General features: G+C 50.6%; 1 protein-coding gene and 1 long non-coding RNA gene across 2 annotated transcripts; one reads left to right on the top strand and one right to left on the bottom strand.

Moving 5' to 3' along the window:
- Positions 1 to 3,300: 3,300 nt before the first annotated feature.
- Positions 3,301 to 9,479, top strand: LOC115328490 (putative nuclease HARBI1). Its single transcript, XM_040208841.2, has 4 exons — positions 3,301 to 3,504; positions 3,560 to 3,717; positions 7,624 to 7,825; positions 8,522 to 9,479. Exons 1-4 carry the CDS (start codon positions 3,301 to 3,303, stop codon positions 9,212 to 9,214), a joined length of 1,257 nt encoding a protein of 418 aa, XP_040064775.1. The 3' UTR covers positions 9,215 to 9,479.
- A 400-nt stretch (positions 9,480 to 9,879) lies between these two features.
- LOC115321631 lies at positions 9,880 to 11,493 on the bottom strand. The gene is made up of 3 exons (XR_005715179.1): positions 11,358 to 11,493; positions 10,883 to 10,963; positions 9,880 to 10,026 (listed from the first exon to the last, which is right to left on the bottom strand). It is a non-coding gene; the product is annotated as an uncharacterized LOC115321631 (long non-coding RNA).
- Between the last annotated feature and the right edge of the window lie 2,208 nt (positions 11,494 to 13,701).

Below are 13,701 nucleotides of genomic sequence, written 5' to 3'. Positions count from 1 at the left end.
AGCTCCCCGCCGGGGCCTGGCGGGGAGCTTGCGGCGGCCGTCGGGTTATGGCGGCGTAGCTCGACGTCGGTTCTTTGACTTTCTCGCGCACAAACTCTGCGATGGAGAGTGTCGCTGGAGCACTCGAGGCTGGCAGCAACCTGCTGAGTTCCTTCCGGACGACATCCCGGATAATGTCACGGATGTCCGCGGTTACAGGGGAGGTTTCGCCGCTAAACAGGGTGGATGCAGCGACGCATGGATGTCGTTGGTAGTGGGAAACGCGCGCTTGATGGACGCGCTCGATGTTGGTTGACTTTGTGACGAAAGCTTCGACGGTGATCGGCGGGTTGCGGACGAGGCCTCCGAAGATGTCATCCTTTACACCTTGCATCAGGATCCACAGCTTCTTTTCGTCGGTGGCTTGAGGGTTGGCGCGAGCGACCAGGTGCAGAACACCTTCGACGAAACTGGCGATTGTACCATTTGCGCCCTGTTATCTCATTCGAAGGTCCTTGGCCCTCTCCCGTCGATATTGGTAGATGAAAGTCTGTCTCAGCTCATCCTTGCAGGCGGTCCACGAGGTCAAGGAAGTTTCACGATTTTCTAACCAGAGCCTGGTCGTTCCTTCGAGCACCAAGTAGACTTTCTAGGCGCAGTTCTTCGGTCTATCGGTTGTGCTGGGCCACTCGCTCGTACTGCTGTAGCAATGCAGTCCTCGACGTCTTCATAGGGCTCATCATAGAAGGACGCGGGCGCACGAGCAGGGACAGGTAAGACAACGACGGGTGGTGTGGTCATCGCCACGGTCTTCTTTGGTTTCTTCGACTGGGGCCCACAATCCGGGGATTGGAATTTGGTACAGCGGCTTGTTCTGGCGTCTGGCGTCGGCGTTTTCTGCGAAGGGTAGCCTTCCTGGCCTGAGCACCCCACTTCGCCGGGATGTCTTCAGAGGGGTACGCTTCACGGCCATATAAAACTATACACCACGCCTCCACCAAAATGTCACGAATGACAATTAATGAAGCGACAAAAGCTGAAACAAACTAAATGTTTAGTGGGGCGAACTTCTGCCGAAAACAAAAAGAAATCAGAAGATAGATAAAACTAGAGCGTCGCGGACGTCGATGGCAGCGTAGCAGCAGGATCGAACGCTGGGGCGAGACTGCCTGCGACTTGCCACGCGGAGCACCTTTTGTAGCCGCGTGGGTCTCTGGAACATTCGGCCTAGAACGTCCGGCATGTAGAACATTCGAAACTCTATCAGACAGAAACTTTTAGAATTTGTGAGAACGCCAAGTAAAAAAAATAAATAAAAGAACATTCCGCTGTCTGGAATCGAACCCACATCTTCCGCGTGACAACCAAGTACGGTAACCATTCGCCGCATATTTTTTCTTTATTATCATTCGGTCACATACGGGCTCGCTCAGCGACGCGCGTGGCAATATAAGACGCAACACTATTAAACTTGCGGAAATTGTTTTTGACATTTCAGCAGCGAAACATATAGTTCTGCTTCCGTGATATTTAGAAATCACACACCCATTTAAATATCAGGGTGACCGTTGAACGAACTGGTTAATTTCGTTTCTTTTTTTTGCACGGAGTAATAGACACTTTTTAGAGTAGCTTTATTCTTCAAAGCACTGCTTCGTTGGAATGAAATGCAGGCTCTGAGGGGCCCCTATTTAGGATGCAATGCCATTCCCACTTGTGGTAGATTATTTCGCAACATTATGACACAACGTAATGAAAGAAATTTATGGCATATTTTGTTGTTGCATTGACGATATCGACGATCTACATGCTATTTGCAAATTGTATCGTACGAAAAATCTCGGAAAACGAAATTGCCCTAAACCCAGCCAGATCTTTTTTTCCGAAGTAAAACCGGGCAGCAATATGAGGCAATGGTCTAACCGCATTTTTTCTTCTTCCTAGTCCAGTAAGAATGGGACAAATGGCCTCCGGGATGGCCTTGAAGGCTCACAACTCTCCCTGCTATCCTCCTTATGAACTGCAAAACAAAAAACAAAGCCGTTCTCGCAGCTCGCAGTGCGGTGTGACGGGATGAGCGGGTTAAGTGTGGGGCTTTCAGGGTCAAGCCGTCCGCTGATAAACGAAGCAAAAAGATGAGAATTTTCTTTATTTTTGTTTGGAAATAGCACTATATCGCGTAAGCTGGTGAGCGGCAAGGCTTCCTCCCCAGTGACATCTGGATTCTAGAAAAGATTCCATCGGAGATGAAATTCCACTGCGATATCCTCTTAAGCCACGCGCAGCCAGTCATGGGTGGGCGAACCCCCTTGGCTTGGGGTTCGTTGTGACGCCACTCACCGAGCACCTACTAAAGTAGGTGCCCCCTGCATGCGGGTATGGTGGCCCACGCGGCACGAGTCCGTGGTGAGGCTACTCACCAAGCACCTAGTACGTAAGGTGCAGGTGGCCCCTGCGGTGCTCGGGGTCCGTGGAGAGACCACTTTCCAAACACCTGCTTTCATAGGTGCACCCTGCCGGAAGCGTGTTTGTGGCGCATCCAGAAAGACTATGCATTTCGATAACAGTTGTGTAGGGAAAGAGGCTGGTGAGGAATGAGTACTCATTCAAGGCTTGCCACCATTTCTCAGGCTTTCAAATAGCTTTTTGTGGAGTCATTGATCAGTTGGCCTGCTCGTCATGTCCTGTAAAGGAATCGGGAAACTGTCTTGTGTCTTACAAACTTCCTTTCCTGATACTTAGTCTCTGAAGATGTGAGGTCAAAGCTGTGCAATGAAAGGCTGAGAGCGCGAAGAGTCATTAACAGCTCGGAAAACTCTTCAGTATCGGAAAAAGAAAATTCCAAGTCGCAAAAGGTAATCGTATCTATAATGTTGAAAGTGAATCTATGAGGCAGATGAATAACACCTGCGGTCAATTTCAAAAGGAAATGGAGAAGAAGCAGGCATTTGCAAGTCATCCGCACCTGCTAGAAATCCTGGAGCTTATGGTATATTCGGCTGGTTGATTTGTAGTGCTCTGCAGCGCTCTGAAAAGCCGATGCCCATTCGGCTGGTTGAAGTCGGGCGCTCTAAGTACATTCGGCTTGTTCTTTCAGAGCGCGCTCGGAGAATCCGATCAGGTCGTCCTCCGACTCAAAGCGGTTTGAGGCGCTCCGACTGTCTAGTGGGAGCTCGCGCCAGAGGGCCGGTCACGTGATCCCAACCATTTTTGTTGGGCTGGAAGAAAACCCGACACGGCCGCCGAGAGACCCAGCACCCAGCAGCTTCCTCCTTGGCTGCTTATCGTTGGAACTTGGACGCTGTGTTCGAGTTTCGCAACATGGCTAAACGCATGTGTTTAGCGTTGGCGGGGACACCGTCAGTGCTGCTGTTCCATTTAGCAGACGACAGCAGCAGCTCGGAGGACGACGACGACGGTCCCGCCTACGAGGCGATGTTTCGAGAGTTGTTCGATGCGCCGTGCGCAGTACCAAAAGTCAAGGAATATGTTTTGACAGTAGTGAACGCCTACTCCGACAATGAGGTAAGAAGCAAGGTACTAGTAAGTTAGCTAGTTGTAATGTTATTTTGTTTGATAGTTCCGCAGGAACTTTCGTCTGGCACGGGTGCCCTGCTACGACCTTATCGACCAGTTTGAGGGCTCGAGCTTTTTTTCATCGACATCTCACCACGGCGGATCGCCCACCAAGACAGCAGAAGAGCACATCCTTTCATTCTGTCACAATCTTTGTCGAACGTGGACGAAGGGGGCCGAAGCACCCGCCTAGAAGAGACGACACGCAGCCAGGTTGTGAGGGTGGACGATGACTGACCGGAGCGCGTGCGCTCAACGGCTTTTATTAGCGCGGTGAACAATGTTGCCCGCCGAGCCTGGCGGCCGCAGACGGGCGGACTGGAGGAGGACGCCACTAACCTGTCACACTCCTCCCCCCAGTTTGTTTGTTCTAAAACAAAACTAAATACAATGCACACGGCCGACACCATCTCGGCGTCTGGTCATGCAAAGTCCCGGCCTGTCGACAATGAAGGTCACCCTGGCGAGTAGCGGTCAGGTGGCCTCCGCTGCCGTGCACTCCGCCTGGGCACTGGTGTCGACGGGCCAGGTGTGGCAACGCCGGGCGCTGCCTGCATTGGTCGCGCTCTACCCGGTGGAGCTGCAGGGACCGGATTTGTGAGTGGCACCGGTGCAACTGGTGCCACAGGAGTGGCGACGCTTGTCGCCTCCGGGGTGGGTGGTGCTCCGCTGGCCACGACTGGTGCTGTTAGGCCCCCTGCAGGCTGGTCCTCTGAAGCGACGGCCGAGGGTGCAAGCCAGGTCCCGGAGCGAGGCCTGACATGGTCGGCGTGCCGGTGCCAGGTGGTCCCGTCGGGCATGCGGACGAGCAGCGATGAGGCACTCGCTGGTGAAACCACACGCCCGGCAGACCAGGGTGGGCCAGGACGGAAGTTCCTCGCATAGACAGACGCTCCCGGCTCCGGCAAAGGCCCGGAACGGCACCCTCGGTCAGCAGCCAGCTTCTGCTTCAGCTGCTTCAGGAGCGCCGTGGACCGGAGGTCTGGATGCAAGACGTCCAAATGGGTCTTGATTATCCGGCCCAGCAGAAGCTCGCAGGGCCAGGGACCTCATGGGGTGTGGTCCGGTACTGGAACAGTACCCGGGCCACATGCGTCCGGAAATCCCCGGGCTGGTTCTTCTTGAGCTTGTCCTTGATGGTCTGTTCCACCCGCTCTGCTGCACCATTGGAAGCGGGGTGGTACGGCGGAACCAGCATCCGGCAGATTCCATTCCTCTGTAGCCAGTCCATGCACTCGGCGCTGGCGAAAGCGGGACCATTGTCCGACACGATAATATCCGGCAATCCCTGCGCCGCGAAGATTGCCGCAGCGCCGCGATGGTCGCGCTTGTCGAGGGACTGGTGACTGGCAGTGCCTCCACCCACTTGGAGAAGGCGTCCACTACCACCAGGAAGTAGTGGCCCTTGAAGGGTCCCGCATAGTCCACGTGCAAGCGGGACCACGGCCTCTGTGGGAACGGCCAGGAATGATCTCCACCTGGCGCGAGGCTCGCTGGTTCTCCTGGCAGACCTGGCAGCTTTGCACCTGGTGCACGATATCCCGGTCCAAGCCAGGCCACCAAACGTGCGACCGTGCCACCATTTTGGTCTTTTCAATGCCAGGATGCCCCGCGTGCAGCAACTGCAGAACCTTGGTCCGCAGTCTTTGTGGACCAAGCGTTGCTCTGCCGCATATAGTCGACGAGAAGCAAACGCCACAGGGCGTTCCTGACCATCCTGACCCCGGTGCGACAGGACGGCTCCTACCCCGTACGGCGACGCATCCACGGTGAGGACTACAGGCTTGGACGGATCGAAGTGCACCAGCACCGGAGCCTTGACGACTAACTCCTTGCTGTGCTGGAAGGCCAAGTCCTGCTCCTTCTTCCAGGCCCACTGCTGACCGTCACGAAGCAGGCGATGCAGCGGCTCCAGATGCGTCGACAGGTTGGGCAGGAACCTCCTGTAGAAGTTGACGAGGCCGAGGTAGCTCTGAAGCTCCTTCTTGCTCTTGGGCTTCGGCGCCTTGAGCACGGCCTCAATCTTGCGGGGAGCCGGGGCCAGGCCAGCCTGGGAGATGATGTGTCCCAGGTACTCCACGCTGGGGGTCAGGAACAAGCACTTGTCCAGCCTTAGCTTGAGACCGGCGTCCTGTAGTCGTGTCAGGACCTTGCGCAGGTTCTGCAGGTGGTCCCCGTCGTCGGTACCGGAAACCAGGATGTCGTCCAAGTACACCGCCACGTGCCTCATGCCCCTGAAGAGGTCCCGCAGATGGCCAAGATGTCCCATTGTTTCGCCTCCGGCGTGTCGTTCGCCCGGAAGAACACGTGGACTTGTTCTTCGTAGACTGGCCAAGCGGACCCATCTCCCTCGAACGGCTCGAGCCTCCCGTACAGCGGCATGGCGACAGGAGCGAAGGGCGGTGTTCCGACTCTCTCGGCGGCGTGGGCCGAACCGTGCACGTTGGTGGCCTCCAGTGCCACGGTTCCTCGTCGCCAGTGTCACAATCTTTCTCGAACGTGGACGAAGGGGGCCGAAGCACCCGCCGAGGAGAGACGACACGCAGCCTGGTTGTGAGGGTGGACGATGACTCACCGGAGCGCGTGCGCTCAACGGCGTTTATTAGCGCGGTGAACAATGTTGCCCGCCGAGCCTGGCGGCCGCAGACGGGCGGACTGGAGGGGGGCGCCACTGACTTGTCACACATTCCTCTGGTGAGCCGTCTTTGCTTTTATCCGGCGTTTAGCAGCAACACTGCTGCATGTGTAAATTGTGTACGAGAGGCAGATTTTTTTTATGCTATGCTGTCAGTGGTAACGTATAGATTTCAGTGATCTAACGTCAAAGCTATACCTTCTCGAGCTTGCGTGAAGGCCGAAGAAAGTCACGTGCACGTGCTACCAAAGCAGTAGGGTGCAGTACTGTGGAAGCTACGCTAACCTCCATAACGTGGCATCAATGCCGAGTATAGCATATGCGAAATATTGCATATTATGCTCATAAACAGCTGTTCATCACATGCTGAGCATGCAAGTTGAGAGAAAGCTATACTCTCCATCAACTTCGGCTGGGTAGCTAGTAGTGACGGGCCGAACCGGGCAAAGTTAGGATTCGGCAAAGTTTGGTACGCACCGAACTTGTGACCTAAACTTCGGATAAGATTTAGAAGAGATTCGGCAGGCCTCTGCGTATGCCCATATTCGCAAACCAGAGAGCCTCTGCGGACGAGGATACACAAATTTTGTTAAACAGCCCTTTTACTCAGCCGTAATTGTGTTAATACTAAATACGTCGAAAAGTAACTTTTCAGAAGCTTTCATACCTTTTTTCTCACCGAGAAAATAAGAGAGATCAATTGGCTAGCTGGTCTGGCCACTTTGTGCCTAGGCTAACTTGTATACCGAATTTTTTAAAAGTTTGGCAAAAATTTGGTTTTGCCGAATCTCAGATTCGGGAAAAGTTGGGCCCCTCACTAGTAGCTAGCTGTAAGTTGCCGTCCAACTGAACGGTTGCCTGTCCAGCCGAGGGACACTCAGCCTCGGAGAGCTCAGCATTAGAGTGTCGCTAATGTACTGTGAAAAAGGTGACGCCAACTATAGTCCTCTACTTGGTCTGCTTTAACGTCCTGAGGTAGTTTATTTAACAACCGTCTTGGTGAATTTACTGCTTCCTGGGTAATACAACTCGCTCTTCATTGCCGCTGCATTATGAACTCCCAAAATCATTTATTAATTCGCTCGCTTGTGATATTTTTGCAATGAAAGTGGCAGCTGCGAAACCTTCCTGGATTATTTGCGAAAGCACAAGAAGGAAATCGCCAACCCTAACCATAGGTTACTGAAGCAGTGTCTCGGAGCTTCAAGGCTAGTTTGGGCCCATGTTTAAAAGTGAGTGTCAGTAAAAACATGCGTCACTGGTATCCATAGAAGCGACATGTATCCTTGTTGTTGCATTCACCTATGAACAAGGAAACAGCCTGGTCTCGAAGCAGGACAATGTTTGCTGAACTCATGATGATTTTCTTCTTATGCTTCTTCTAACCGGGCAGAGAGAACCTTAACCTTATGAAATAAAAGATTATCTTTTAGGTTACAGCTCAATGTGGCACCACTACATCTTTTTAGGTACGTGGCCAACAAGTCCTCGATGCGGGAGTGTGCTTTGCTCTTCAACATGGCAGACTCAATGTTGGCCGTGATAGACAGGGTGCTGAATTTTCTCTGCAGCATTGCTCTAGCCATAATATGCTTTGCTGCTGACAAAGGTGCCCTGGCCAACGGCTTAAAAAAAGTAAGCTTACTCGTACACCATTGCATCTTATAGGGGGCGAATGCATTTGCTGTAGGTGACAAGCGTATGTTGGCATTCTGAATGATGCCCACATCTTTCGTTCCAAACGGCTTATACTAGTGAGTGTTCAAAATACAGCCGGCCGAGCGTGCTATGTGTCATAGGAGTTCCAGGGCAATTGTAATTTGTAACTTCGCCAGAAGGGGCGAGCTATGGGGGGCTGGCGTCTTGAGCTTCGCCACTTGGTGGTGTCATCACTTTGGAACCTCAACATGACTGAGGACTGGTTAGGCAACATCGACGAAGGCAATTGACTCGTTCTTGCTCTTCTCTATCTCACCCTGTCTTTACGCAGGGGTTGAATAGGTGCGGAAAAGAGGTGAAACTTGAGCATTCAGTTTGGCCAGATTTGACAGGAGTGTGCGCGCGTAGCTTCTCACTGTATTTTGGATGAGCAGTGCTGCTTTCGCGTGGTTCGACTTAACGACGTCTAAAGTAGCTTTCGGAACATCTCCCCGCTGCAATCTGGTAGTCAGTTTATTCGTTTTAGATGAAGCTTTTAAGACCCTCTGAACAAAAAATGGGTGTCAGTGGTATTGCTGCCACAGCAAGCAACACATAAAACTATAGAATAAGTGCTAAATATTGTTTATGTACTTTATGTACAGCTTTAACAGCCTTTCTTCTTTTTTCCAGCGTGCAGGCTTCCCGAACGTGATTGGATGCATCGACGGCACCTACATACCCACACGATGTCCAAATAGCAAGACAAGATCAACCTACATAAACAGGCATGATCAAGTCTCCATCACGATGCAAGGGATACGCGACGCGAAGGGGAGGTTTCAGGATGTATTTACAGGACCACCCAGCAAAGTGCATGATGCTCGTGTCCTCAGGCTGTCAGTCGTGCAGCAGGATTTGCCCACCATTTGTGCAGTTAACAAATACCACCTGTTAGGAGATGCAGCTTACCCCATCAGAGAGCACTTGCTGACACCCTTCAAAAATTACGGAACCATGACGAAAGCTAAAGTCGAATACAACCAAAGACATGCTTCAACAAGGGTTGTGATCGAAAATACTTTTGGTATGATGAAGCAGAGGTTTCGGCAGCTGCGGTATGTGGAATTCACGACAGTCGACAAGATTACCCAGCTCATCATATGGTGCTGTGTCTCACACAACATTTGCATGGATGCTGGTGACATGAGTGTTGAAGACATCCTGACTGATGAAAAGAGGAGAGAACGAAGGGAAGACATTGCCCTTCATGCCAGGAAAAGTCGAGCGGAGCTGGAGGCAGTTCGGCAGCCACGGACTGCACGTGACAACGTACTTCGCCAGCTCGGCGAAGCAAAGAGGAACACCATAGCACAGCTGTTTTGAGGTGTTGCACAGTTTCAAAAAGCTGCCCGACAGCCATGCAAATGGACATCAACGCAGGACAGTGTTTCTGGGTTTACCATGATTTATTGCACATTTCCATAATTTATCGTAATAAACAGTTATGATGCACCTTATTTAGGCAACCTATTGCTTGTTAGCGAGGTCTCTCAGGGTCTGCATCTGCGCCTTGTGCGCCTGCAGCAGCTCTTGGTGCCGCTCCTCTTTTCGTTTCTCGCGTTCTTCTTTTTTACGTTCTTTCGCATCATTCAGTGCTTTCATTTGCTTGAAAAAGAACACCATGTGCTGCATGCGGCCGTTGGTTGGTCGGATTCCTCTGTCCGCTTTCCGCTTCTTGCATCGGCTTTCCCCTCCTGGGGCTCTTGTTGATGCGTTGTTTTGTTCACTGCCTTCGGAGTTGTCGATGTTGCCGTCTTGTGCAGCGCTAGAAGGTCCTGCTGACGACCTATCCAGTGTCGAGTCTTTGTAGGTCACTTGGCTGACGCTTCGTAACACTTCAGGCTCAAGGCTGTCGTCAATGGCCCTAATGGCATTGAACTATTCCTCATATGACGTTTGGCAGCGTGAATTGCCCGACGTTCCGTTGTGGTTGTCCTCCCTGCGTTTTGCTAGCGTCTTGAAACGGGTCTCACATTGGGCGCCTGTGCGTGTGATCTGCAACACTTTGAAAATATCTTTGGCAATCTGCTCATACATCGCTCTTTTACTCCTGAACCTTTTCATAGGTCCAACCTGTCTTGAGTATTGGAAGTAGCTGTTGAGGAGCAACTTCGTCTCTCCTTGGCCCCATGGTGCTGTTCAAGAGAGAAGAAACCAAAGGAGGTGGAAATAGTTAATAGAGTTCCCTAACATTTTGTGTGAGTTTTTATTGAAGCACTTGAGACCTATATCGCCAACCAGAGTAGCAGCTTGGCATGTCTAGTCTGCAGCCATTATTGCAGTGCAATAACTAGAAAATTGGTCAAGCCCTGCATAGGAAGTATTCATTTTCATCTGCATGAGCTGTAGGTAAAGGAACTTATGGTCAATCAAAAAAGACAGTTTTGACAGTGCAAAAGGGTACTTGGTGAGAGCTGGCAGTGCGCACGCGCTCAACAGCGGTGCGCACAACAATGGTGGCCGGTGAATACTCCCAATATGATGTAACAATTTAGGTTTTAACATGCTCAGCGTGGCTTCCAGGGTCGGTGAATACCGTGATCTATAAGGCAACCCCAACAGTTTGAAGTGCCAACTGAGGTATGTGAAATACGCAAAGAGCACAGTCATGATCAATTGAAATACAAACTTTTCAAATTATCATGACTATCATCAATTTACCATGACTATCATCATGAATTTATCATGACTATCATCAATTTATCATGACTATCATCACAGCAAGAAGTTGGCGTCTCATTGGTATGTCCAGGCTGCCGTGTTGAAAACATTCGTTCGAGAAAACACTGGGTTCGTAATATCATGACAGCACAAAAACATGTGGACCCGATTGGCTGGTGGAGGAATACCTGTTCCTTTACAAAAGACATTTGCCAGTATGTTTTCTTCAATTGTCACCAACTATAGATTAAAAAAAAAAGGTTTGAGTGTCTTGCGAGAGGAATTCTCGTTCAGAGCCTAATTATGTTCAAATGCGTAGTGTTCTCATACCATTTGATGGCGGAATCCTATTTTCATCTTGGATTTCTGCTGTGCTGCTTCCCTTGCTCTCTGTTGACTGTGTTGCAGTCCCTGCAAAGATTACAAACCCTTGGGCAGAACATTCTAACGCATGTACAATCATGATAAATTGAAATATGAACAAAGGGGTGCGTGGTTTTTGCTATCTAGGGCGCTTCCTGCTGGCAAACAAGGAATGCGAGGATATTTGTCAGACTCAGATATGCCTCAACCATCGATCAGTTCATGAACGGTCCGTCTGGACACCACCCGGGTGCTGGGATTTAGCAAAAATCACTCACCCCCTTGTTCGTATTTCAATTTATCATGACTGTACGTGGTTATCACTACAGTGGTATACCACAGCCGTGTTTGACTAGAAATCTGACGGGAAGCTCTATTGTGTATACAAGCGGACGTGTCAGAGCTTCAAAGCGTGTAGTGAGAGTCAGGAGGGCCACACTACCAGAATCCTGAGGCTGGATTTCCTAGTTTTCTTTTTCTGACCACATGCTCTCCTGTCTAGATGGAGCACAAAATTGAAGCTGTGAGTGCAATGGGAGGCGAACAGAAACACACATACTGCTCGCACTGCACGCAGAACCTCGGCCTCTGCGTGGCGCCCTCTCTGGCATTGGCGGCCCCCCTGGCAACGCGCGTCCCCCCTGGCACCGCGCGTCCCCCCTGGCACCGGCGTCCCCCCTGGCACCGCGCGTCCCCCCTGGCACCGGCGTCCCCCCTGGCAACGGCGGCCCTTATGGCACCGACGGCACTAGTGACACCGGCGGCCCTCCCTGATCTGGCAGCTGTTGATAACCTGGCAGCTGAACCTCCCCAAGCACCAAATGTGGGTGACATGGTAAGTGTGCTGCTATTATCAAGAACATCCTAAAATATAAAGATAATTAAATGAGAGACTGCACTGCCTCATGGTCTTCATTAACAACAGTGCAGGACGACCCAGTGTTTCTTAAGGAGCTCATTCACTTTAAGGGCAGCTCTAGCCAAAGTTCCAAAGGAAATTAATTACAGGCATCGCTTTAGTGGAACGGAATATTACACCGTGGGGGCGTCGCATTCCCAACTAATACCGACATTAAAAATTCAACCAGCTGCTCATTGGCAGGATGCCAGCAAAGTTACCAATCGGTGAAGCAATACAGCCAAGACGTCGTAATCCTTCCCCTGTCTTAAAATTGCTAGCGCGACGCGTTCGGGACCATGTCGTCCTTCCGGCTGGTTTTCACTGTTGCCCTTGCTCATGAGCCGGTAGACTGTTGGGTCGACCAAGCCCAAAACAAACCTTTTGCGGCAGGATATCTTTAAAACTACTTACAATACCGTGACCAAAGTTGCACCTTCTAGATCAAGGACGCTGACTGCACTAAGAACAGTTGTAATCCCGAATCGAAGTTGCATTTACATAAACTTGCATACATGTTTGTTCGACCGCCTCACATAATCTGTCTGGCTCTGTCACAAGCTTACCTCTGATAACCTAGAATGCATACAAAACTGTGCAGTCTGATTCATTGAATAAGCCTATACACCAACTCATGTTTACAAACAACCAAGCGCGCCCTCTCTCTTTCTTCCTCTGGCGCTGCGGTGGTCGGTGGGTAAAAAGATCGACGTCCTGCGTAAACAAGCACTTGGTACACGTTGACGAAAATAATCCTGCAGCAGGGGATGATGATGATGATGATTAGGAGTTTATTGGCGCAGCAGCAACGAGGGCCATAATGCGCCAAACTTAACGTATTTAGAGCATATTATAACAAAAGTTTACTTTGAGGCTATATATTCACAAATGGTATAAATATCCAGTTTGTTTTAAAAAGTCTAAGATACGGCTGAGTGGAACTAAAGGTTTATCACCAAGCAAAAAAGAGGGATGAAATGGGAGATGATCCCTAAAAAGTTCGAGAAAACATGATTGACGGAGTGGTTGGTGGGACGAACAATGCCACAAAATGTGCAACACGGTCAGAAGCTCTCCACAATGTTCACATAGTGCAACATCCTCACCACGAAGCAGATACTGATGTGTCACACGGGAGTGACCTATTCTTAGACGGCATAGAAGAACCTCCACACGACGTTCCCTGTTGTAAGAGCTCTCCCAAACGCCCAGAACGGGCTTGATAATGTGAAGTTTGTTGTTGCTCTCTGTATCCCATTCCTGCTGCCATTTGAGAAAAATAGATTTCCTCAGAAGTGGTTTCAAGTCTTGGTAAGGTAAGCAATTGAATGTTATAGACGAGCCTTGGGCAGACACGGCCAATTTATCCGCCTCTTCATTGCCCAAAATCCCAACGTGGCTTGGCACCCAGCAGAACTTAATGTCCCGACCGCGTCGCAGGGCGCTATTGATCTTACCATGTAGATGTTGTGCAAGGCGGTTCTTTGTGGGCATCAGGGAGGACACAGCCAATAAGGCACTTTGTGAGTCGACAAAAATTACAGCTTTCATAATACTATTGTCGAGTATATGTTCGACCGCTAGTAAAATAGCATAAAGCTCTGCAGTGAAAATGCTTGCCCTAGAGTCAACTTCTGTGGCTTTGCTGTAGGAGGCAGAATAGAAAGCACACCCTACAAAAGACGACGATTTGGACCCATCTGTATAAAACTCCAGGTAGTCTGCATACTTTTGTTGCAAGGAGAGGAACTCCTGCCGGAGGATTTGTGGTGAAATGACCCTCTCACTGTATTTTGCAAGTGACCAGTCACAGAAAATCGGCAGAACATCCCATGGAGCAACCCTATGAGTGTTTTTAAGCAAGGGAATCTCATGGAGGGGGATATTA

The sequence above is a fragment of the Ixodes scapularis genome, unplaced genomic scaffold, assembly GCF_016920785.2.
Source record: "Ixodes scapularis isolate PalLabHiFi unplaced genomic scaffold, ASM1692078v2 PGA_scaffold10__122_contigs__length_95168666, whole genome shotgun sequence".
Classification (NCBI taxonomy): domain Eukaryota; kingdom Metazoa; phylum Arthropoda; class Arachnida; order Ixodida; family Ixodidae; genus Ixodes; species Ixodes scapularis.
This window is presented reverse-complemented; position numbering and strand designations above follow the sequence as displayed.